The sequence below is a fragment of the Bicyclus anynana genome, chromosome 20, assembly GCF_947172395.1.
Source record: "Bicyclus anynana chromosome 20, ilBicAnyn1.1, whole genome shotgun sequence".
Lineage (NCBI taxonomy): Eukaryota > Metazoa > Arthropoda > Insecta > Lepidoptera > Nymphalidae > Bicyclus > Bicyclus anynana.
In genome coordinates, this window is record NC_069102.1 from 5080232 (window position 1) to 5107568 (window position 27337).

Consider the following 27337-nt stretch of genomic DNA (forward strand, 5'->3'; position numbering starts at 1 on the left):
AATACCTAGATACGGATACAAATTTTATAATATACAGACCTACCTACTACTACTAATCTAATGAAAATTTATTAATGAATGCATAACATTACATCATCACGCAGAAATACTCCTAGCATAGCTCGTTCCATCACCCGCTGTGTGACTCTGAGCTTTCTTAGGAGGCCCATAGTTAGCGACCAAGTCTCGGAACCATAGGTCATCACTGGCAACACGCACTGTTCAAAGACTTATGTCGTCAAGCACTAAGGAATTTCGGAGAAGAACTAAATTCACCGACATAGCTCAACGTGTCGCGAAGCTGAAGTGGCAATGGGCGGGGCACATAGTTAGAAGAGCCGATGGCCGTTGGGGTCCCAATGCTGGAATGGCGACCCCGCACCAGAAAGCGCAGAGTTGGTCGACCCCCCACCAGGTGGACTGACGACATCAAGCGAGTCGCAGGTATTCGCTAGAGGCGGCTCAGTATCGTGATGTTTGGAAGTCCCTACAAAAGGCCTGTGTGTCCTGCAATGGACGTCCATCGGCTGACATGACTATGATGATAATGATATCATCATCATCATTAATAAAATATCAATCATCAATCATATTCAATGAAATTACACCTACCTCCATGAAGTTATATAGTCCGAAATATGCTGATAATAATTTGACATGGCCGATACTTACCAGTTTCACCGTTCAAAACTACTCGTATCGAGGTAGGCAGGTAGGTACACTTAAGCACAGAATACCTATACCTACATAGTCGTAATAACAAGATTTAGGAGGATTTTTAATAGTGTTTTGTATTATATTTTGTATTGTTTAATTGTTAAAAATTAAAAAAAGGACAAATTAATAAATAATAGAAAAAAGACATAAGGCTATTATATAAGGTACCTATCTACCTACTAAAAAAAATTACACAACTAAGTAAGTAAGTACTTAGGTATTTCAATTGATCTACGTGTCTACGTATCTACCTATTGGTGGTAGGCGCGTGTCAACCTGCTTTTTGTCGTGCGTAGGTATTTAATTAATACGCAAGTTTGTGCGATATTTTATGAATGCAATATACCTACAGCTACGACTAACATGAAATTGACTTAATTATTAAAAGTAACAATTTAAATAGATACCTATTATCTAAACAGGTACGAAGGACGGTAACTACTATTCTTAATTACTTGTTTATTAACATAACATTGTTTGCGAATTGCGACATTCGCTTTTGAATTTCCGCATAACCTCGTTATCATAAACAAACGAAGGCGAGCGCGAACTATCGGCTCCCGCTATCAATCGCGAATCGATGCCGCGCGAATCATTTGTTTTAATAGCGCGAATAAAAACAATATAAAGGTAGCGGGCGGAGCGTATAACAGAAATATCAGTTTGATATCGCGCGGTTTGATTCGCCGTGACGCGGGACGCCTTGGGGCGGGGCCTCCGCAGAGAGGGGGCGCCGGGCGAACGGCATACCATTCCGTGCGAGCTACGGCGACGCTCGCATCGTACCGGAGTACCGGAGTACCGTACCGTAGCGTACCGCGCGACCGCATTGCATGTACCGTGCGCGTGTGAGCGTGTGACACGTCCCGGTGTGGCGTGTTGTTGTTCCCGTGTTCCTAAAACCGCCAAGATTCGCGTGAAGAACCGCGAACCGGTGCCGGCGTATGCCATGGCCGACGCCGACCGTGATTCGGACCTTGGAGACGACAGCCCCGTGGTAAGTGCGAACGTCAACAGCGTGTTGTTTTTGTGTTGTTGTTGTCACATACGACAATGTTGTTGGCCACTGATGGTCTGTCAACAGTGCAGTTGTATTTCAGACCTTAGGAACATTGGTCACTCAATTCTTATTACATTTTATGGTGGCCAATTTAACAGTTCCATTTAAATTACTAAATACCGTCAAAGTAGATAATTATTTTAACAGGTAACATTTTGAATTAGGTAAGTTTGATAATTTATTTTGTAATGCTAAGGACCCAATTAGGGTTGTCAAAACTTATGCGTTTAAAGTTTTTAACTTTGCCTAATCTACCGCATTTTAATGCGCCTGTTACTTAAGTACCTACTTGCAAATATTTTTTACTTGACAAAATATAAGAATATCCATAAGAATGATTTTATTTATTAGTCTAAGTAATTGAATTATCAAAACATTTTGAGTGCACATATAATGTGGCCCATTTTGTCACACGCTGTTGGAATTTATCGCTTTTTTTTCAACGCCTACCTACATTTTCTTATAATAGTATTGATATGCAAGTAGCAACTATAGAAATCATGTGTTTAAAAAGGTAACATATCTTTTGCTCTAAGAAAAACAATGTTCGAAAATTTGCCATAGCAACGTATGCAAGCCGTCGCAACAACATTGCAATATGAAGCTAATTATCTACCAAACGGCTGTCATACATAAAAAATAGATTTTAAGGGACTGTAAATGTCTGTTTTGTTGGGTCTATATAAAAAAACCATGAAAATATTTATGAAAACGTATAGGGTAGGTAAAGGTAAATAAGTGTCTACTTATGCCTACTTATTAATCAACTACAGAAGTGACAGATCTGCAATCTAGATGTACCTACCTACCTAACCTACCAAGGTAGATTGGAACTAGTCATATCAGCCCATTCATAATTTTGGAAGATAAACAAAAAGCATTTCGCGTAGGCAATATAAATTTGAAGAATTCCTTATCTGATTATACCTGTGATGATAAAACTTGCCCCAAACTATGACCGTTATCAAAAAGCTATTGTTGTTAGAAATAATCTCACTAGCCTACCTATTTACCTGTATTGACGTATCTACCTACTCTAGCTAAAAATGACCAATACAAATGTGACTAGCAAACGCTCGCGGTTTCACTCGATCCCGCAGGAATTCGGGGATCAAGAAAATATTATCTATTAGAATGAAGATGTAACTTTTTTGGTTTGGTGAAAGAATGATTAAAATCGATTCGAGTATTTTCGAGTTTACTTAATTGTAACAAACCAAAAAATCTAATTTTACGTACTCTTTAAATTGTTTTAGAAGCTGTCTAATTTTGAGTAGCGTTACTTTATCTATGAAGTTAAGCAAATAAGTTTTAGAAGTTTTCTATGTATAATTAGGTATCTACCTAGCTACCTGTACCTCCAGATGGGTCGATTTATGAGCGCTAAATGGAGTTCCATATCGCGTAAAAAGAAGAAAAACACCTTTTTTTGAAAGACAAGAATGTGTTTGTTTTTACAGACAAGAATTAAAATAAATACCTATCAACATTTTTATTTATTGGTATTCTATGTACACTCAGTTTCTATATATGTCTTTACTAGTAGATTGAGGTATGTAGGTATGTAAAATGTTGGTTTGGTCATGTGTTAAAGAAAAAAATTATTTATTAAATTAATGATTAAGGTATGTCACGGAATATTTAAGTTGATAAATGATAGAAAATCACAAATTTATTAATGACGACCTATTTTTGTAAAGAGGACAAAAAAAAATTTACTGCAAGTTTGCACATGTGCTGCCAGCGTCGGCGGCTTTCAGCAAAATGGCGTCGATGCGCTTATTAATAACAAATTCGTAGACGGGATTTTATTACCGATGGGTCCTTTCTAGGGTTGCCACCTAATTATTTTAAATAGGTATGGTATGGGTAGAATAAACTTATGCATCTTTCAAGTAAGCCCACTTCCATGTTAGACTGCACTGTCACTTAACTTCAGGTGAGAACTGATCGCAGTCTAGGGCTAACTTATCATCGATAATAAAAGAAAAAAAAAGCAAAAATATTACCTAGCAAGATATTAACAAAACATATTTAAACTAAAATAAAAATCTAAGTATTTTATACATTTTTTGAAAACCAGAATCCCTTATAATTATTATCTGACGCGGTGGTGGCTTCATTGCTTAAACTGTTGCGAAGGAAATATACAAATAGTACCTATGCTGTTGGGTATACCTACCTGAACAGTTAAGAGTCTAAGAATCATATTAATATGTGGTCTGAGACTTTTGAAACTTACTATTTCCGAAGCCACTATGGTCCAAAGACCATACTTGCCCACCGTACTTACTTGGTACGAGCATGGACTGCCAACTTTCAGCATTTCATTAGATCGCCCTTGGCAGAGATCGCTTATTAGCGATAAGGCCGCCTATTCTGCATTTATTAAATTTTTGTAAATGGTTTGTAGGACACCTTGCTCTGTTTTGGTGTGCATTAAAGTGTATTTCATTCCAAACCTGCTACATTTTCAAAATTTATAATGAATCAGATCTTAGCCTGACTCTTATACTATTAGAGTGACAACCCTAGCCGTTTCCCATCTGTGTCGGCTTAGGATCCCGGTATTGTTTATTTGCCGGAAACATTTCTTTATTTGTGTATGAATATTAGGCACGTAAAAATATTAGTTTTTATAACATTTATGCGGGTAACTTTTGCTCATTGCTACGTAGCCATTTGTTCCAGACAACCTTAGGTTTGGAAAATGTGTATTATATAAAAATGTATACTAAAAAAATATACATAAACATATAACAAATATTCTATAATTTAAAATACCTAAGATCTATTTATATAAATCACAAAGGGCTTCCTATCGAGTAGCTCGTACAGACTTATTATTGCCTTAATCCAAACAAGTAGGGATTGAGAATATAATTAAATACATTTTGTACTCAGACTTATAAAGTTAACTGGCTTCTTGATCTCATTAACGATTTCTAGACGACTTCAATACAATAAATGCTTACTTAGTTATACAACTATAAGTACCTACGTTACTGGATGACCACTACCTACTTCGATTGCGCAGTTTTATTAGAATAGACACAGATTAAAGAATAATAAGCAGATAGAGCGCAAGGAACACGGCAGTGATGCAGCCATTCCAAATATAAATTCAAAAACTAATACATTCTCGACACAAAGAGTCGCATCAGTAATTTTCAAGAAAATGGCGTCTTATGTTTAAATTAAATATTTTAAAAACTGTACACAAAAACTAAAAAAACAAGATTGAGTATTTTTTTTAGGTAATTCTAGTTACTGATTATTAGTCTAATAAGATATCAATTTACGTAATTGTTGTTAGTGTTAGTAGTTTAAAAAAAGTTTGTATATTATGCGAATGCCAAGGAGACGAGTGACGTTTGTTTTTTTTTATGGGTTTCATCGGCGTCGCTGCTTGGATTGACTCATTTTGTATTATTCTTTATTCTGTAAGAATAGAATATAAAATACTTTATTTGGTAGCACAACACATTGAAGACTTAAAACGAATGTATGTACTTAAAACTATTTTATTTAGCGCTGCAGACTTATTGGATTGTGAGTGGGCTAGCATTATGTAAAAATATTATATGTAATGAGTTAATGATATTGTTTTTTTTTTTCAATAAGCACTATGTGTTTTACTTGAAGATGCTTGGCAATAAGATAAAACAGACAGCACTAACCACTTGTTATAGAATTTAAATATCAATTTAGAAGGAATTCATTTCTATTCAATTTGTAATACAAGTATCGTAAAACGGACAATCAAGTGTGATTAGGCATAGACTTTCAAGTACTTACCAAACACTTAGCTGTGAAAATAGCAATGTAACGTCATATTCTCGAAATAAATTTTAAATTTTAATGATCTAACGGAAGTGAATGTGACGACTTCATTATTGCTTTACCTGTACAAGACATCGTTAGATGGCTATTTCAGTCTAGACTCTATGGACTCAGACTGCCAACTTATAAATTTAAGTTATTTATACCCAAGCTTAATTTAATTATGTTTTAGGAATCACCTAAATGAGAGTTGGATGCTGTAAGTGGATGCTCCAGTAGGATTAAATTATAAAGTAATAAATTATTACTTTAGTTATTTCTCTATAAAACATCTTTAAATGACTATTTTGGTCTGGACTCTGTAGTTTTAGAGTTGCCAACTTACTTAAATTCAAGTTATTTTAAACCATACACTAGCTTTGTTGTGTTTTAGGAATAATAATGTACACGCGAGTTGGATGTTATACTTAAATGCATGACATATATGTTAATTTTTTAAATAGAGTTAAAGAAGACATTAGGCACAGATCAATAAATAATAGCCAGATAGAGCATACGGAACACGACAGTGTAGTGTAGTAGTTGCTTCAAATACAAAATTCAAGAGCTAATACATTCTCGAGTCAGTACGACACGAAGCGTCGCATCAGTAATTTTCAAAAAAAAAATGGCATCTTATGTTTTTACATATGTACCTGCCTATTTAAAAAAAACACAAAAACTAGGAAATAAGATATTTTTATTGGTAATAATAATTGATTATTATATTAATTTATGTAGGTAATTCTTTTTAAGTTTAAATTTAGAAATGAAAATTATGAAAAAAGTTTCTATATGCGAAGGTCAAGGAGACGCGTGACGTTTGGGTTTTTATGGGTTTCACTGGCTTCACCACGCTGCTTGTAAAGACTCATTCTGGATGATCTTTATTCTGTGACATTAGTTAAAACCTTTTAAATTACCTATTACTTTTTCTGTTTAAGACATCGTGAGATTGCTATTTCGGTCTAGATTTATAATTCAATTTCTCGTTAGTTATTATTTAATTTACGATTTACCAGAAATGTTTCAAGATAGTGTAATCATTCACTAAAGTATAAGTTAAAGCTAAAGCCAGTTTGATACAAAAATTCGTGAATTTATTATTCCAAGCAGTTTCTCCAGTGTCTAGACACTAGCGTTTGTTTGAGTCAATCATCTCTACGGTGCGGGCGACACCGGCGACATCTCACGGGAGGCAAAGCACGCACGATTGATTATCCCCACTCGGATAGGGCCGCAAATTAATTAATCAAACCTAGCTGTCACTCACTAAAGTTAGCTCCAAAGAGTAGTGTAGCTTCCTTTTCCTGTCGACGCCGCGACGTTTCATTAATTGAAATAATTGGCGACTCTCTCGGATTATTTTTCTTTTTTTTGCCGCTGACAACACTTTTCGACACATGGCGGTCGGTATTTAAATTTGGAATTCTGGTTCTACGAATTTTAAATATTGTCTACGCCCAACTCACGAGTAGCGTAATTTAATAAACGATGTCCACAGATGATCAATTCTGTAAACAATTGTGTACAATACAGTATTTTTATATTTGTTACAACATTTATACGATTCTTATAGGATTAAGTATTTGTACTGAACGATGGAAAACTCTTGTATTGTAAGCTAAAATTATTTTAATTTTAATTGTAAGCTATGATTTGTAATTTTATAAGCTCAAAACTATTGTCTGAACAGTAAAATTTAACTAGGTATTGTTAAAATAACAATTTTTAGAGAGACATTGAACACAGAATAGAAAACGCTAAAGCTAACACATTGAATGTGGATACACTACTTTAAAGCTTGATAAGGTAAATGTACTCATGTTCGTACCTGTATGAATAATTAAAAAAATATATAATACCTTCATATATAGCCTACTGTGGCCTACATTAAATAAAACTTAATTTATTATTACAAACAACTCTAGTGTCTGTTATTCTTTCACTTCATTTTTAACCGTGAATCATATTTGATGAATTTTAGTATAGAAATAGACGGAATCTTTTTTTAACATAATTAAGGTATATTTTATTGTGCGATGAAATTTTGTATTACAATCCTTTATTTTCAAGTTTATAAAAATTAGAGATATACTTACCTATTACATTGTTCAGATTATCTGTTAAATATTCTTTTTTATTTTTTAAATAGGTTTAAAAAAAAATCCATGTGAATCTTATAACTCGTACAGAAAATTTCCATGTTTGTTTTATGCCATGATAAAAATCTCTCTACCGCTAAGTGCTATCATACGTTTAAATATCTATTCAATTATAATCTTCACCCCTTATGAGGTTGATTTTTTGTACGTAATGGGGCAAAAAATGTGCCATATCACAGTCGAAGCGCGCGAGCTACAATGGCTGTGACGTGCGCTGTCAAACATTCAGGCAGGTGTTCCGTACCTGGTCGCGTGCGGACTCACACGCACCTTACGGCTTGCCTACCGTATCTTGAGACGGCCATTGCGTAAAAAAAAAACTAGTGAAAAAACCTTTAATGCGACCACGGTAGTATGGTGTTACATCCCTATGCCTTGGATTCCCGGTCATTATTATTAGGTACAATCTGATCAGCGTTGCCAGACGTCCCGATTTTTACCTTAAAATTAAATTTCCTACGCGTCCCTCTTTTCGGGAATAGCTCGACCGTGTAGAGTACTGAAAAAGCGCGGGCGGGTGGTACACTTACTTCTCAGATTGTTGTCACGTAAACGTATTTTCAACTCAAATAAAAAGATTTTCAAAAGCTATTGATTATCTAAAATCTGGCAACGCTGCATCTGATAGTGATTGTTATAATAAGTCACCAGCCGTATTGGAGCAAAGTGGTGGGTCCAAGATTCAAATCCTCTTTCCAAATAACAAGAGACCTGGCCCTGCAGTAGGTACCTTTCAAAGAGGCTGATTATGGTGATGGCGAGAATTTTAATGTTTCGAGTCCATCTTATAGAAGTGTAAGTTTTCCTGTAAATAATCATGAAATCGGTCGTAGATAAGCACTTTAAATTAAATAATGAGGGTATTCATCAATAAGAGTCTTAGATTACAGCAATCATAAAGGACAGAATAAATCTCACACACAATCCGAGCTGAATTGAAAAATAAGAAAGAAAAAAAAGCTTTATTAAAGAATTATGCATTTTTAAAAGCTTTATTAAAACAACACAATTTGATCTTTAACAATATCCTGCGATGTGTGGCCCCAGTCAACCAACCCAGTAAAGGGATCCAACTCAGCATAATGCTACATACTCTTTAAATAAAAAGAGCATGCAGCGCTGGTTTTCAGTTGGAACCGTTGACTAGATGCCGCTACAAATACAGCACACAACAACCTTATTGGCTAAAATAAACAATTAAAATAAAAAAATCAGTTTTTATGCAGTTTTTCAAATTCCGATCAATAAAGTTGAGAGTTACAATACAATGATAAGGTTTTTGTGGCTCGATGCTGTCCCGCGTCATTCCTATAATTCGATTCGATATAAAAATGTTCTTTGTTGAACTATTGATTTGCATACAAATAAAAAGGCTGACTCGACAAAAGCACCTTTGTCACCAATCTATTCACTGGAATCGAGCACGATGGTTTATCTCTTATTTATATTCAATATATCTGTTGTAAACATAATCGTATGGTATCGCCATATAATATTTATAGAGGATAGGTTGCGTGGGTTATTACAGCCTTCTGTCACACCGCTGTAGACCTTGATGGTAACTAATGCCAGTTCGTAGACCACTGCTTCAACTAGTATGTTAAATACTTAATCAATTTAGATGCTAAAAGTACGAGTGTGTGTCACTGAAGATATAGAAATAATAACAGAAATGTCTGAAAGTAGATCTCAAAGTATGTCTTATATATCAGAGTTAAAAATCTAAAATTATCGATCCAGTAAATGATAAAATTAAATGGCTATAATAATGTCATGCCAATCATATTTTTGTTTTAATTTCTTAACTATATCATCAATTTTAGATATTTGGATCTATATCAATAATTGTATAATACCAATTCAGGGAAAGTTACTATATTTATACAGTGTATTGTGCACTCGTATGCATTGGGCAACTATTGTTCAATAACAGATGGAATATCGAGATAGATCTAGAATTATCATAAAAAATAAGGGCCACAATAATACAAATATTTATTGAAGAGTATTTGGAAATGTAAATAATAAATATAGATTTGATCACGTTGAGCCAACATGATACGAAACGGTGTGTACGATGGTGACCTTTGAAACTTATTATATCTTACAATGGTGTGATATAAGTGCTACTAATACATCTTGAATAAATCCGCTCTATCTGAAGATCTCATGCGGATAGTTTATTCGCATCTAATTTGATTTGTGTGATGATATTTAATGTACTGACGAGATCAACGATAATACAATCCGCTTTGATGCAATCTATTTGTTAATAAGAACTTTCACAATGCTACTAACCTAATTTGTTTTACTAAATTTGGTACAAGTGAATCATAGAGCTATTATGTTAGAGAGCGAAAATAAATCATTAAACATTTTTATACTTGTAGGAAGGTTGTTGAAGGAAAGAATGCTCTGCTATTGCTGATTTGTCATCATATTTATCAGCTGATTGACGTCCATTACTGCTGGAGTTCCTGTACCTTTGTGATAATTGTCCACTTAATATAAGTTGAGATGACCATCCGTTGGATTACTTAGCACATTTTCCAGAAACACACTCGCAGTTAAGTCTCACCAAGTTATTAATATTAGTGATATATCTACCTAAAGGAGCTGTTACGAAATTTTAACATATTTGATAAAATTCAGTTTAAAATGAAATTGAACTTATTAGCTTCTTTTAAAACAATACAGAATCCCTGTTTGGTATTCGCTGATGTACGAATAGTATACGTTTATTTCTCTGAATTCCTTTCTGCTATTTTACTTTTTATTACATTTCACGGTGTTTTCCGCTAGTGATAAGCGGATATCATTTGATATTATCATCTAGTCACCAATAGGTTTACCTAGTATTTATTTAAAAATAACTATGATATGATTAACTAATTAATGGTTAATTATTACTCATGTGGAACACTGGCTAATATACTTGTACTAATAATATAAAGAGGTAAATTATGTGAGTTTGTAACGGGTTATCTCTAGATCTACTAAACCCAATTTGATATTTCTCTCACGAATAGAACGCCATATTATTTGTGAGTGTCATTGGCTATATTTTATCCCCGTATTCTCATGGGAACGGGAACTACGCGGGTGAAACCACAGGTCGTCGGTTAGCATCTAATAATACTAGCAGCAATTCCAAGCAACGAACGTTATCGCTGGTAACTTTTCTCTATCAAACATTTTAATTCAATATCGATATTAAATGCGATTAATTGTGTTTTAAAAACAATACTAGAATAAGCTTTAGTTATTTATGATAAAGTATAAATTTCATTGATAAAGTGTAGAGATGTGATTTTACGGTTTCGAACAGGACAGTTTGCGGGTACCCGCATTATAAAAGGAACAAATTATTTTATAGGAAGGTATTTCCTATTGCTTAATATCGCATTCCTTTTAATGGTGTTAATTAGGACCGATGTTGGTTAACGGATAACGGTTATTTCAACTGAGTGTTATTAATTCATTTAATTTTATTGACTGTTCGCTTATAATGATTAAGAAGTGGATTTCAATGCGAGGAAAAAACGTTTATTTGACGCGTGTTTTATAATAAAACATAAATCAATCAATGAAATAAAAATGTTTATTTAGTTTTTATTGTTGTACATACATGTATACATTGTACATATATGTATACCTACGTGTCTAATATTAGGTGACTTTACCCTGTTTATGTATAATATGATTCAATTGTGAAGAAATATATTGTGAGAAAACCGACCGATACTCTGTTATATCGTAATGTTGTAGCCTATGGTAGAACAATATAATTTATAACACGAACAAAATAGTCCAAGCACGTGACTCCGCCTGTTATTTGTATTGTCATAATTAGTATACCTACCAACTGTATATATAATAATAGGTACATATTATGGATCAAACACACGACCTCTATTTGAAACAATGAATAGATTTGGACCTAAAATCCCTCCTAGAACAACACCAGCTTCATAGTCAAAACGCCCGACTCCGCCTGCGTAAATTGCACACCGGCATATGTTTGCATGCTCGTAATGAATGTACCACGTGTATAAATAATAATACGTATAGATCAAATAGAACATACTTTTGTGAAGACTCTAATATAAGCATTCAATAGATTTGGACCTAAAATCCCTCCTAGAACAACACCAGCTTCATAGTCCAAGCGCCCGTCTCCGCCTGCGTTAATCGCACACCGGCACTATTTGCATGCTCGTAATGAATGTACCACGTCTATAAATAATAGTACGTATAGATCAAATACAACATACTTTTGTGAAGACCGTAATAAAAGCAATGAATAGATTTGGAACCACCATCCCTCCTCGAATAACCCCAGCGTCATAGTCAAAACGCCCGACTACGCCTGCGTTAATTGCACACCGGCATATGTTTGCATGCTCGTAATGAATGTACCACGTGTATAAATAATAATACGTATAGATAAAATAGAACATACTTTTATGAAGACCCTAATATAAGCATTGAATAGATTTGGACCTAAAATCCCTCCTAGAACAACACCAGCTTCATAGTCCAAGCGCCCGTCTCCGCCTGCGTTAATCGCACACCGGCACTATTTGCATGCTCGTAATGAATGTACCACGTGTATAAATAATAATACGTATAGATAAAATAGAACATACTTTTGTGAAGACCCTAATATAAGCATTGAATAGATTTGGACCTAAAATCCCTCCTAGAACAACACCAGCTTCATAGTCCAAGCGCCCGTCTCCGCCTGCGTTAATCGCACACCGGCACTATTTGCATGCTCGTAATGAATGTACCACGTGTATAAATAATAAGGCGGCAACTTTGTTCGTGATGGTTTTATTCAAATCCGCCGTGAAAGCCTTCCATCGCATGTGGTTAGGTGCTTTCTAGAAAGTCGCAGGCATTTTCTTTTGTGGCTAATTTATGCCACGTATTAGATGTTTAAGTTCGTTTTAAAATTGGCATAGGTACAGTGATTCTGTTTCAGAATGGAATACATGAGAATACTTACAATTATTAAGGAACTGGGTTACTATTTATTATAGGTATGTATTTTAAATTGTGCCGCCCGTTTTCATATAAATATTGGTAAAAGTATTCCTGGCTGTAATCTACCATCGTTTTGGTGTTATCCAAATTGTAACAAATCCTACTTTGCTTTCTAAACTAATATTCGTTATGAACAGGTATGTTTTGATTTTTTGTTTGTTTGATTCAAATTATCTCAAAAACTACTCGACCTATTTTAAAATTCGTTCACTATTATAAAGCTACTTCAGGCTATATTTTATTCCCGTATTTCCACGCGAAAGTAAGAATGTCTGTCTGCGTCTGTTACATTTCACGGTTCACTGATTTGGATGAAAATTGGTGTAGAGATAAATTAGACCTTGGAGCAGAACATAGGCTTCTTTTCATTCAGGAAAAATCCATGGTTGCTGCAAGATTTGTAGAAAACAATTTGCGCATTTTTTTTTATTCTTTACAAGTTAGCCCTTGATTACAATCTGACCTGATAGAAAGTGATGATGCAATCTAAGACGAAAGCGGGCTATCTTGTTAAGAGGAGGATGAAAATCCACACCCCCTTCGGTTTCTACACGACATAGTACCGGAACGCTACATCTCTAAGCGGTACGTCTTAGCCGGTAGGGTGGAAACTAGTCACGGCCGTAACCTCCCACCAGCCAGACCAGCCGTATAAAATAAAGTTACGCGCACATAGATGCACGACTCAGATAGCCATCGTTATTGCAGTCAAAATAAAAATAAAGACTGATCGGTGCCTCGTATCGCTGAATTATTAGCATTCTTGGCGGAGTATAAAACAAAACTGCTTTCTCTCCCTCCCATGAGATTTACCATCACACAGCCATTAGTAAGCGCTAATGACCGCTTTACATCGTTTCGTAGTTGATCGTTGCATGCATAACAATAAAATAATAAGTATTATACTGAGTATTATAAGAATATAGAGTTTTCTATGGATATTGTAATTCGTAATGATTGATTAGCGATAAAAGATCGTAAATCATGATCTATTCACTGATTAAGATAGATACAAGATTAATGTTTGATCAATGAATTGTTATTGAAATATATAATAAATAAATCACAGTTTAACCATAGAGAGTCTTTACAAACTGCGTGCTGAAGCCGGTGTAACGCACAAAAAAAAACAAAAGTCACGCGTCTCCTTGACATCCGCATTTATAATAATATATATTTATAATATTATAATAATAACATAATTTAACACTAACAACAATTACGTATATTAATATATTAATCAATAATAACTAATAAAAAAATACTCCACCTTATTTATTTAGTTATTGAGAACAGTTCCTTTTTAAAATATTTAAATCAAAATCTATTTCAAGTAGGCTCAGTATACAAGCACTTTTGACACGTCAGTTGACTATTTGTAAAGATTCTACCACCGGTTCGGAAGGCAGGTTCTGCTGAGAAGAAACCGGCAAGAAACTCAACAGTTGCTCTTTTTAAAAACTTAAGACGCCATTTTTCTTGAACAATATTGAAGAAAATTACTAATGAGACGGTTCGTATCGTACTCACAAGAGAACGTATTCGTTTTTGAATTTCATATTCGTGACGGGTACGACAACCGTCATGTTCCGTACGCTACATCTATATATTATTGATTAATCTGTGGAATAAATTTAATAATAATTCACACTAAAAAACGATTTTAGTTATTTTTTGGCGTTTTCAAAAATTGTAAACCTTAAATATTGTAAAACGCAGAGTACCTTCTTTTAATTTTCCAAAAAAGTATCTGTAATAATGAGCATTAGGATAGTTAAGGTAAATGTAGATAGATAGTTCGGTAAATATTTAACTATTTTTAAACTTATTTGAACCGAATAAATTAAAAAAAATAAACATTGATGCAACCATGGCTTTTCGTCGACCCAAATCTTTATGTTTTACTCTTATACGATTTAGCTAAAATAAATATTCGTCCTTGGCTGTGAGCCCATAGAGCCATCATTCAACGGTTAGATTAAGCAGATGAGAAAATTCCCTAAATACTAATAGAGATACTTAATGTAATTTTAATATATTAACGGAGCGTATTAAAATGGACTGGATTGTTGGAATACATCGAGCAAAAAACAGGTTCTCACAATAACTATACTAATAACAGAAGTTTTTTCATGGAATAATTCAGGGACCTTTTCATATGACCAAAACTGAGAAATTGTTTTTTGTATATCTAGCTCACATTTTTATGCTACTTTGTGACAAGATGGTTTGGATAAATCAACTGGCAAACCTCCTCCTATTATGTGACCGAATAGTGTTGGAAATATGTGTAATTCAAACCGTGGAGAGCGCTGCTTTGCTACTGCTTCTTTGGCTGGTGGGCTTCGGCCGTGGCTAGTTACCACCCTACCGGCAAAGACGTACGCCAAGCGATTTAGCGTTCCGGTACAATGTCGCGTAGAAACCGAAGAGGTGTGAATTTTCATGCTTCTCCTAACAAGTTAGTCCGCTTCCTTCTAAGATTGCATCATCAGGTCAGATTGTAGTCAAAGGCCAACCTGTTAAGAATAAAAAAAAGAAGTCTCTGGAAAAGTTATCTCTAAGGTCTGTAAAGTTCGTTCTTTTTTGCTGCGGCAGGTTGCTTAAGACCGTGTAATGATTTTAAACTTATTTCGTGGTTGTTCATTATGAATGACGTAGAATTGTGCAAACCAAGAGGGCACCGCGATACGCATAATAACAAAAGCGATATCGTGAGTTTGGTTTGCCTAAACAGCCAAAAACGCGAGGTTGTTGAAAAAAGAAAAAGAACGAGAAAGAGGGTAGATCGATTCTGCCCCTAACAGCTGACTTCACTTCTCATCTCGCAATTTCAGTCCCGTCGTGACCACGATCCATGCAACTGGGTCGAAATATCGACATTAAAAATCTCGTCGTTTTATCGTGGTACGTACCCGTTTAAATAACATTCATAAGACCGTATAGTTTGGAAGTCCTTAAAGGAGGTCTACGTCCATCGGCTGGTAACATAAAGAAAAATGATTTGTATTATTGACATTATCATCATTAGCAACCCATTTTTGGCTCACTGTTGAGCACGAGTTTCCTTTTAGATTGAAAGGGGTTCCCTCCCCTCTACCCCGGAATGCAGATTGGCAGATTTCTTGTATTTTTGTATCTAACCATTAAATTCAAAACCTATTTGAAAAAATCTTTCTTCTATAGAAAGTAACACATACGGTACTGTGTCTCTTGCTCATGGACAAAGACTTCACCATCACGTAAACATTAATCAGGCAATCCAGCTACTCGACGTTACGAATACAGCGAGAACTTAAACGGACCAAACCATTTGAGTTAGTGTTTAGTGACTAGTGTTAGTGTAGTGTTAAATGCTACATGGAAGATCACGTGAACAAAGTGACCTAAAGATGTAATAGTTAGTGAATGACTAAGATTAAGTTATTGGACATTATCTTAGTATAATATTAATATATTATATGTTTAGGTTAAAGATAAATTACTAATTTGTCACATAAGTAGGATAAATCGTAATTTTATGAAGTACCAAATTGGTACTTTACAATAGAGAGAAAAAACAATAGGGTACTGTACGAAATGGGAACTACGCGGGTGAAATCGCAAGGTCCTGTTAGTAAGTAATATAACAAAAAAGGTATAGGAATAAAATAATGAAGCAATCAATAATAGCAAACAATGAGTTATGTAAACTGATACCCGGTATCACGGCGCGCATCGGCGGGTCTTCGCGAAGTCATACGAACATATAATCGCGTTCCGATATGATCGGTGCACCGGCCTTAATTAAACTGTGACGCGGTACGTTGCAACTTTGTCTGAACCTTGGGTAAAACTATTGAGCTTCATAGATCATACTATAACAATTGATAGATTGTGCAATTTCTCGCAAAAATCGACGAATCCTAACGGCATTACCCAACCAGAAATACTTCTATGCCGTCAAAGCTTTCTAAGGTATGTTTTTGCTTCTCTCATTAATTAAAAGAATAAAACAATTATGGTGCACCGGCCTTAAGTCTGAATCTTGGGTAAAACTTTTGAGCTTCATAGTTCATAACAATGAATTATTGATTGATTGTGCTATTTTTCGCAAAAATCGACGAATCCTCAAGGAATTACCCGACCAGAAATACTAGCGCGCCGTCAAAGCTTTCTGAGGTATGCTTTTGCTTCTCTCATTAATTAAAAGAATAAGCAGTTATTGTACACAGCCCTTAATAAACTGTGACGCGCTACGTTGCAACTTTGTCTCTGAACCTTGGGTAAAACTATTGAGCTTACTATAACAATGAATTATGGATTGATTGTGGTATTTCTCGCAAAAATCGACGAACCCTAACGGCATTACCCGACCAGAAATTCTAGTGCGCCGTCAAAGCCTTCTGAGGTATGCTTTTGCTTCTCTTTTTAAAAGAATAAAACAATTATGGTGCACCGCCATTAATTAAACTGTGACGCGCTACGTTGCAACTTCGTGTTTGAATTTTGGGTAACTATTGAGCTTACTATAACAATGAATTATTGATTGATTGTGCTATTTCTCGCAAAAATCGACGAATCCTCACGGCAATACCCGACCAGAAATACTAGCACGCCGTCAAAGCTTTCTGAGGTATGCTTTTGCTTCTCTCATTAATTAAAAGAATAAAACAGTTATGGTGCACCGCCCTTAATTAAACTGTGACGCGCTACGTTGCAACTTTGTCTGAACCTTGGGTAAAACTATTGAGCTTCATAGTTCATATTATAACAATGAATTATTGATTGATTGTGCAATTCCTCGCAAAAATCGACGAATCCTCACGGCATTACCCGACCAGAATAAGCTACAGAATACGTCGAAGCTTTCTGAGGTATGCTTATTTTTGCTTTAATTCATTAATTAAAAGAATAATAGTATTGATCACAATTATGGTGCACTGCCCTTATTAAAATTTAATGCGCTACGTTGCAACTTCTGAACCTTGGGGAATCTGATTGATTGTAAAATTTCTCGAAAAAAACCGACGAATCTTAACGGCGTTACCCGACCTATTCACTATTTTAGTCTTTATTCACAACCTATTAAAATAAACATCAAATCAATAATTGACAAAATTATCATCTAACTATTGATGGATATCCACCAGTAAGCATTTCACTATCCGGTCTGAGGCATGCACCTCCAACTTTTAAGTTATGTGCATTTTAAGAAATTAAATATCACGTGTCTCAAACGATGAAGGAAAACATCGTGAGTAAACCTGCACACCAGAGAATTTTCTTGATTCAAAGTTTGCCAATCGGCATTGGGCCAGCGTGGTGGTGGGCTTAACGCCTCTCATTCTCAGAGGAGACTCGAGCTCAGCAGTGAGCCGAATATGGGTTGATAACGAACGAGCGATATGTCAACTAGCATACGTCAAAGATAGTGAATTAGCTTGCAGAAATACTATTACGCCGTCCAAGCTTTCTGATGTAGGCTCAGTTTTGCTTTAATTCATTAATTTAAATAATAATACTATCGATCACAATATATGGTGCATCGCTCTTACTTAACCTGTGACGCGCTACGTTGCAACTTTGAGTCTGAACCGTGGGGAAATATATTGAGCTTCATAGCTCATTCTTTAATAATGAACTATTGATTGATTGTGCTATTTCTCACAAAAAACTGACGAATGTAACGGCATTACCCGACCAAAATTATGCCGTCGAAGCTTTCTGAGGAATGCTTACTTTTGCTTATCTCATTAATTAAAACAATAAAACATATGGTGCACCGCCTTTAATTAAACTGTGACGTCTTACGTTGCAACTTTGTGTCTTGGGGAAATCTATGGAGCTTCATACTTTAACAACGAATTAATAATTTATTTTTGCGTAAAACGTACGAAGCCTAACGACATTTGCCACCTATAAAATCCTCTACCAAGCCGCCGAAACTTTCTGATATAAAGCGAAAGGTCACTTGAGAACTACTTGTATACAAAATATACAGAAAATGAAAATACTGATTTAAAATAGATATGTAGATATTAGTCATATTCTTTTTTTTTTGTAAAAATGTTTTAACATATCTCAAACAGACAGTCGCGGTTTTATATATAGATAGATATAGTTACGTGCATGGCTTATAGGTAGACAATAATTAAATCAAAGCGAAATATCGATCATTCAATATCAATGGCCAGCTCGTATTACGTCTCGGGGGAAGCCCAGCTAGTGCGCTATCCTTAGTATCAAAGTGTAAAGTACGCTTTGTGGCAGATCGAATTATGGAAAATACTGTGATTTATTATCAAACTAGTTGAGGTCCACGACTTCGTTTGCGTGTAATTTGGTATTCTGGCGACGTGGACTTTCCCTGCAGCGACGGCCCGAAGTAAATTTTAGAATGGAGCGAGATCCAATTATGGCGCCTTTCCTGCTTGCTCCTATACCAATCGTGAGTGCAAAGTAAGTATGGAGCGTGAAGATCTCGACCACTCTGGAGTGACCAACGTTCTTTACCATTTAAGCGTCCTCAAGGATTTGGCGCCTGGAGCGATTGCTCCGTTCACCATAAGTAAAAAAAAAAACATAATACAGCCGAACGTAGAACCTCCTCCTTTTTGGAAGTCGGTTAAAAAGTAGCCTTAATTGACTGAATATTATATATATATTCAGAATATTATCTGTCTCTCTTCCAAAGTTGAGCTAGGTGCAATACTTACAACGTGAAGGAATAACAAACATACACATTACACACAATTATTTTTATTATTTACAATTTATTTATTTATTTGTATACGACAACATAAGAAAACACTGATAATAAGACAGAAAAAAGTATAGCAAGAAGTAGGATACAAAAAGTATCTACGCTACGATATCTTCCAGGTAACCATGAGTTTTGGAAAATTTGAAAACATGTTTTACCTCTTGATTACAATCTTACCCGATGGTAAGTGATTATAACTTTCTTCTAATATCTTAAAAAAATCACGTACAATGAAAGCTTACACCGTTTTTTCGTGGACGAAGTCGCAAGCGTCAGCTAGATAAAAAGTCTAAATCTTCTCTAGAAGAGGATTTTAAAACAGTTAAACCCCAAAAACACATATCTAACATCGGAAGACAATGAAGGTATCTAATTAACCGCATAATCCGTCGATATCTGTGTAAGCTCTGGGAAGCTCCTCATAAGACTGCTTGTATCGAGTGTCTAACACTATCGTGTTTCATGACGCGACATGTTTATTAATAATATCCTCATTATACTGAAAAATTAGGATTATAAATACTTGTAACTTGTTATGTAACTTGGTTTATTTAAGAATCAATAGTTTCACGGTAAAGCAGACTCAACATCGGTCGGTTCAATTAGACTATTTGTAGTCGTCCCCACTACTAACAAGGTATTTCAGAATAATTGGAGGGGAACAGGAATATAGTTAACTTTCAAAAGTTTTGGCAAATATTCGTTTAAAAAAAATTACAGCGATATTTTTTGTAGTTGTTTTGAGAACTTTGCAGGGAATGGTTGCTATGTGATATTGCTTGCACGAGGCTTTATTCTTACCATTGTCTCAGGTTTGTGGGCCTTAGACAGCTCATTGTAGGCAGTGTATACAGCTGAACAAAGAACCTCCATTTTGGAAGTTGGTTAAAAGTTGGATTTTATAACGTCACGGGAAATCGTTATCAAACACAAACCAACATGTATTTTTGATTCCTAACTTGAGAGAACGTTGAAAAGCATTCCATTCGTCTATTTTTTTTAATGGCTTCACGTCTTTGGGTTCTTGCCATATTGAGTCAATTTGTAATTATAAATCGATTAGTTGATAGTAACAATACTAAAATGCATACATAAGAAAAGAAAACACAAGTCCTTAATTCAGCTGCCAGGAAAAATACACCTGCCCTGACGAAACATACGTACTTTTATTTCCCGGAGCGTTTTACTACTGGCAAAACGACCACACTAATTTGGTCCTTACGCTACCTTTATCCAGCCCCGTTCTCCCCTAATTTTATATTACACCGACGGGGTGGGATAGCTCGAATTCGGCTGGTCGGGTTTAGTGGTACATTTTAGTGGTAGTAAATAATTAAGCGGATAATTTGATGAGAGGAAGCTGCCTCGGTGAAGTGTTTATGTGCGGTTGTCTAGATTGTATGACAGGGGCTGCCGGTGTAATCAGCCGTAAACATTTTGTTCCCAATAAGAACTGCTTTTCTAGCAGCGCCGGCCCGAAGTAAATTTTAAAATGGAGCGAGATCCAATTATGGCGCCTCTCCTGTTTGTTCCTAATAATATGTAGATACCTACACAATTTCTAGTCCAGTGGTTAGCCTATGTAGCTTTGGAGCATGAGGTACTGAGTTCGAGTCCTGTGATGCTATTAAAAGCAAGATAATATATCGGAGGCCTTTAGTAATTCAGTGTCTGCACCTTTTAATTTTTATCATTGTAATTATTATATATAATTAAATAAATAATAAAAAAAAGAAAGTTGTTTATTGATAACGTCCCCAACAGACGGTCAATCGTTGCAAACTCGTGGAAAAGAAGGATAAAAATATATTTTTTGCATCAAGCCGAGCCGTCATGTATTTACGCAGCGACTGACAGACGATCAGTTGTAGCCGTCAACCGCTGCAGGAACGTGGGAATAATTGATCGTCAATGGCTAGTATAAAGTTTTTTTTCGATTCGTATATACATAGTAGATATTAATCTGGTCCTGGCTACTAAATAATGTGTGAAGACGGAGTGAGAGCATAAAAACAGTAGAAGAACTTTTCCGCCTAGCCATTGACAAGAAAAAGTTTAGAAAGCTGACCGCCGACCTTCAGTACATAATGGAGATGCACACTATAAGAAGAAGATGCTAACCTCATACTCTTCGTATAATAATTAACTCGTTCCCTATCAATTCCGTAAAAAAAAACAACAGTTAAGCAATAATATCAATTCAAATAAGATCTATCGAATAGCACGGCGCTTGTGATGTCGCCGAGTGTCAACACGCGCGCGCGACATACTCCGCTGTGTCGGCAAACATACAGACAAACTTTACCGAGAATATTTGTTGACTAATTGCGCAACCATGTCCGATTATTGCGATCCGATGCTATTTGCCATTACATTTTTTTATATGTATATAGTAACTAGCTCACCCCGCGGTTTCACCAGCTTAGTTGTAGTTCCCGTGGAAAATGGGAATAAAATATAACCTATGACATACAGAAATCTCGTGGCTTTCTATTGGTTAAAGAATTTTTGCAATCGGTACTTTAGAACCAGGAATTACCCATAATAACCTCACACACAAACTTTATCTCTTGACTAGCAGATGCCCTGCGGTTTCGCCGTCGTATTTCCCGTTCTCGCTTCCGCTATTTTACACTCGTCAATGAATCTTTAGCCTATATAGCCTAGTGTTATTCGAATTTGAACTTTTTGTATAGAGGATGTCATTATTTAATCTCTGATGGTAAGAGGCAATCTAAGATAGAAGCGGGCTTGAAGCGGGAGGATGAAAATCCACACTCCTTTCGGTTTGTACACGGCATCGTACCGGAAAGCTTAATCGCTTAGCGGTACGTCTTTACCGGTAGGGTGGTAACTGGCCACGGCCGAAGCCTCCCACCAGCTATAATTAAAATGTCACTAACAAGGAAGTGGTCATGGAAACGAACGATGGCACAGTGCTGTTATTTTACAGAACGCACAGGCTGAAGATGGAAGAAATGCCTAGATTTTCTTATGTTTTATTTTATTTATCTCTGTAGTAGTACAAAAGTAGGGTACAAAAGGCGGCCTTATCTTTCTTCTTCGATGTTATCCCGTGACTATGAAGATGTAGAAAGAAAGTACATTTCTATTTTTAAAATATTATTATAGGACTCCAAAAGTGATTACAAATATAAGGAAACTAATGTCGAATAAAGGTTATGATTCACAACACTTGTCAGGATAACTTAATTAACAAATCAAACTATTACCAAAATAAGTCCCTAGAATGGCAGAGAATGATCTTGAGTGGAGTCACGCACTTGTGAACGATGTATGTAGGGTTAAAGGCGCCTTTTACTGATATCAAACACTCCCCTTTTCCACTCAAGTCACTCTCCCCGCCTATCCCAAATAACCCATAAAGAATTACACAACAAGAGATGTGGACGGCTTGAACTCCACGAGCACACTGAAGCCAACACGAGATCGAGCGACGTCATATCCGTCACAGACTACTATTTCCAACACTAAACGGCGATAACATTCGGCCATCCTGGTGGCGCATCCGTCCCTGGATCGCGTCCGTGTCTGGTGCAGTTGCGTTTACACTGACAACTTGAGCTTGTACAAACCACTATTGAAGGTCGTGTATGACTCATTTCTAATCGAATGAGTGTGTATGGGCCTTGTGTATCTAGGGTTATGTACCTATAGTTCAAGTCACCATTGTATGTAATGTCGTATATGACTCATATTTATCGAAAAATGGCAGTAAGGTTACTTAATACGGTAACCAAAATTCACAAATTTCAAACAGTTGTAAGTTGAATTATTAACACAAAATCTATACGGCAACATTTCGCGTCTTGTCATAATATTAAAACGCAATATTCTATCGAGAACACCGTGAAACCTAATTTCTAAATAATTTCTGTCTATACCGTCAATACTAAATTTATACCGTCAATACTTAAAACTTGAAATCACGATTAACACAATATTTACATTCGAATTTAACAATACCGTAATGTAAAACTCATCGGTGTACTTTGCTCAATTAATTTGTTACCCTCTTTTATGAAAAATGTTCTCTCATATTAGATTTAACAAATAAATGAAAAACGATTGGCCTGATTTAGGGTAGTTTTAAATTAAATCATTATCTTTATTCACTACGTGGGCACAAGTTCTTTATCCCACTTCTGATATTATAGGACTCCAAAAGTGATTACAAATATAAGGAAACTAATGTCGAATAAAGGTTATGATTCACAACACTTGTCAGGATAACTTAATTAACAAATCAAACTATTACCAAAATAAGTCCCTAGAATGGCAGAGAATGATCTTGAGTGGAGTCACGCACTTGTGAACGATGTATGTAGGGTTAAAGGCGCCTTTTACTGATATCAAACACTCCCCTTTTCCACTCAAGTCACTCTCCCCGCCTATCCCAAATAACCCATAAAGAATTACACAACAAGAGATGTGGACGGCTTGAACTCCACGAGCACACTGAAGCCAACACGAGATCGAGCGACGTCATATCCGTCACAGACTACTATTTCCAACACTAAACGGCGATAACATTATGTCGAGTGTTTAAATCATTATTATCAGTCTCAGACCAATTATTGTATAAGACCAGTATCGACCCAAATTCACGAACAAAATTGTCTGTAATTTTGTAAGGAAAACGAGCTTATATTTGGTATATTTTTTTTACTAGACTAGAAGTTTTTGCCCCTTTTTACACTATTCAATTTCACCAAAAGGTATTTTTACGGAGTTCTTTAACCGACGAACACGATTACAACTATAAAACATCGATAATAAAGAGACAGTTTTTATAATCGCATTAGATCGTTGATCATATACTTTGACAGAAAAGTAATGTCTAGCGAAGGTTCTACAGAATGTCCTGAGTTAAGAGCCCTATAGGAGAGTGGATATGGGGCTTAGACCCACCACGCTGTTACAATAATCACGTGTACGTAATTGGATTAAGCGACATATTACATTGAGCACTTATTACGTTCGATCCAAACATGAATATACACGTTTCACAAGAACGTGTCATTTGGTTATTATTTTAGACAGGTGGTGCTATTAATAAGTGGAATGAATGAACAAGTATGTTTGTTTGTTATACTGAATAAAGAAATGTTTTCATACTAAGAGGGTTTTCATTCGTACGTAAAAATTAAACAGTTTCACACAAAGAACTAATGATATAGTATATAGCTTATGATAGCCATATAGTCCGTATAGTTCGGATATTAACTTAGACAAATTATATACGGACCTGCCTCGCTAGATCTAACGCGTTTATAAAACTAGTTGTGTTTCTATAGAATCGATGTTTAATAATTGTTGTAATCGTTTTCGTCGTGTAAAGAACTTTCTAAAAATGCCTGTTTGTGTAATTAAAACCTGCTAGTTTCTTAAAATATGAAGTTACGTTTCATTTGGAAGTACATATTTCTAAGTTAATTTTAATTATCAAAAAAAATATATTATTATATATTTTCATAAAAATATATTTAAAAACAATCGATTCTTATGCCGGAACAGCAAAACATCGATCAAGTAATCGAAGATTCTGTGGATAGTCTAAGCGATGTTAGTTAGGCTGTGTAAAAACTACACATGTTACACATATGTGTAATTTTTACAGTAGTGTGTACTGTAATAACACAAAATGTATTTATTGGTGTTCAATATTTTCGATGTGTGAGTTTACCTCGTCACCCTCAAAAATTTCTTACAATTTTGTTGGTCAATTTGGGTGCGATAAGTCCATATGAAATTGGTCTGAGGATATTAAGGATGAGGTTAAAAAATCACTTTTAAAGTGCAAATATCAAAAGTGAGTCACTCGACATCACATACCGGTTCACTTGTTTGTCACGTTGATGGTTGGGTCCGGTCCCGTTAGCTTTGTCTTTTGTCTTTGTTTGACAATTAACTTACTTTTTGCAAAACATGCTATTAAACATTCTGTCGCCTTAATGAACATTGCCAAACTCAGCCTTTTTCAAAAACTTGTGTGTAATTATTGATAGTTTCAGAAAAGAGACACAATTACGACATCAATAAACAAGACAAAATAGGTACATTGGGGAATTCAAAAAAAAGATACTTATACAGAATAGAAAAACAAACATTCTGTCGCCTTAATGAAGATTTGCTAAGCTTAGCTTTTTCAAAAAACTTGTGTGTAATTATTGATACAAAAGAGACGGAATTAAATATCAAAAAATACATTGGAAAATTCAAAAAAAATATATACAAGAATGAAAAAATGAAAGTACTATTAGTTGAATTAACTATTCAAAAATAATTAACATGTATAAAATCAACGTCATCGTCGTCTCTGTGGTGAAAAGGCAGCCTTAGAACGTCGACTACTTGACGCCAAGACTATTCAGTGTCGTGAATATACCCACAGAAACGATTATGACTTTAATTAATTATATTTGTAGTCACTGCCGACGCTTTTGTGAATTATCAATTAAATAACAGTGAATTAATCATTCTCTTTTATAACGTTTAGACTAAACATATTCATTTTGAGAGCTAATTTTTATTTTCTTTTGTAGCAATGTGCCTTTGATAATGCCGCTTTGAATACCATTTATGCATATAACTTATTGGTGTTTAATATTATGATGCGCTATTTGCATAATTAAACGAAATTAGGTCATATTTTTTGGAATTCGGACTTCTCGAAAAGCTTTTTTCCTTCACGAATTTAAGCAAAATTGGATTGTGTTGGAAAGAATAACTAGAAAAATTTATAAAAACCCCCGATTATGAAACATTCTTCATTTGTGCTCCGCTCCTATTAGTCTTAGCGTGATAATATATAGCCTTACTAGATAAATGAACTATCTAAAACTGAAATATTTTTTCAAATCGGGCCAGCAGTTTCTGAGATTAGCGCGTTCAACCAAACAAACAAACGAACTTCTTTTATCACCTTTGTAATATTCATCATCATCATCATCATATCAGCCGATGGACGTCCACTGCAAGACATAGGCCTTTTGTAGGGACTTCCAAACATCACGATACTGAGCCACCTGCATCCAGCGAATCCCTGCGACTCGCTTGATGTCGTCAGTCCACCTGGTGAGGGGTCGACCAACACTGCGCTTACTAGTGCGGGGTCGCCATTCTAACACTTTGGGATTATAATATTAGTATAGATAAATCCTATGCCTTTACTAATACTTGGTTAAAAAAAATCCTTTAAAAATATATTAAAAAGCCCATTAAAACCATCTACCACTTATCTAGGTGCACTCATTATGTATCAGGCCAAGCCGTTACTAATTGCGACTTTCCCCCCCTCCCTTCCAAGATGGCGTAGCAGTCATTATGAATATTAAGCCTAGTTATCACGCGGCCTGCCCGATATCCTCTCATTACTGCAACCAGTCAATAATATCACTTATATTATAGCCTGCAGATACTAATCAGATAGCTTTAAATACGGGAAATGTATTTAATTTGCGTGTGTGATTGATTTTTTCTCAGCAATGACTCATGTCACTTCGTTTAAGTATATGTAGACGTCAAAACAAAGTTACCTAGTGATGGTCATAATAGATTTACTTGATGTTTTAAAAGCATGTAAAGTTTCTCAAGTTATTATTTTTTTAATTTTGATTGTGACAAGTTGGACAAACGATCTCACCTGATGATAAGATGGAAGCGGGCTTACTTGGAAGACGTAAATATTTATTCTGCCCATATCTCGGACGATTTGATGGCCTCCGTGGCGCAGTGGTATGCGCAGTGGACTTACAA

The 27337-nt window shown here is 35.4% G+C and overlaps 1 protein-coding gene across 3 annotated transcripts in view; it reads left to right on the forward strand.

Annotated features, from left to right (window-relative positions):
* The first annotated feature begins 1455 nt into the window (after positions 1-1455).
* LOC112042920 (protein dead ringer) overlaps positions 1456-27337 on the forward strand; it is a 186467-nt gene continuing 160585 nt past the window's right edge. For 2 of the 3 annotated variants that reach the window (XM_024078123.2, XM_024078124.2), the window contains exon 1: positions 1457-1714. Coding sequence is in view for 2 of the 3 variants with exons in the window: in XM_024078124.2 (XP_023933892.2) it covers positions 1667-1714 (48 nt within the window). In the remaining variant the exon portion in view is untranslated. Of the gene's footprint in view, positions 1715-27337 lie in introns of all 3 variants that reach the window. The other variant, XM_052887712.1, reaches the window with a different exon arrangement.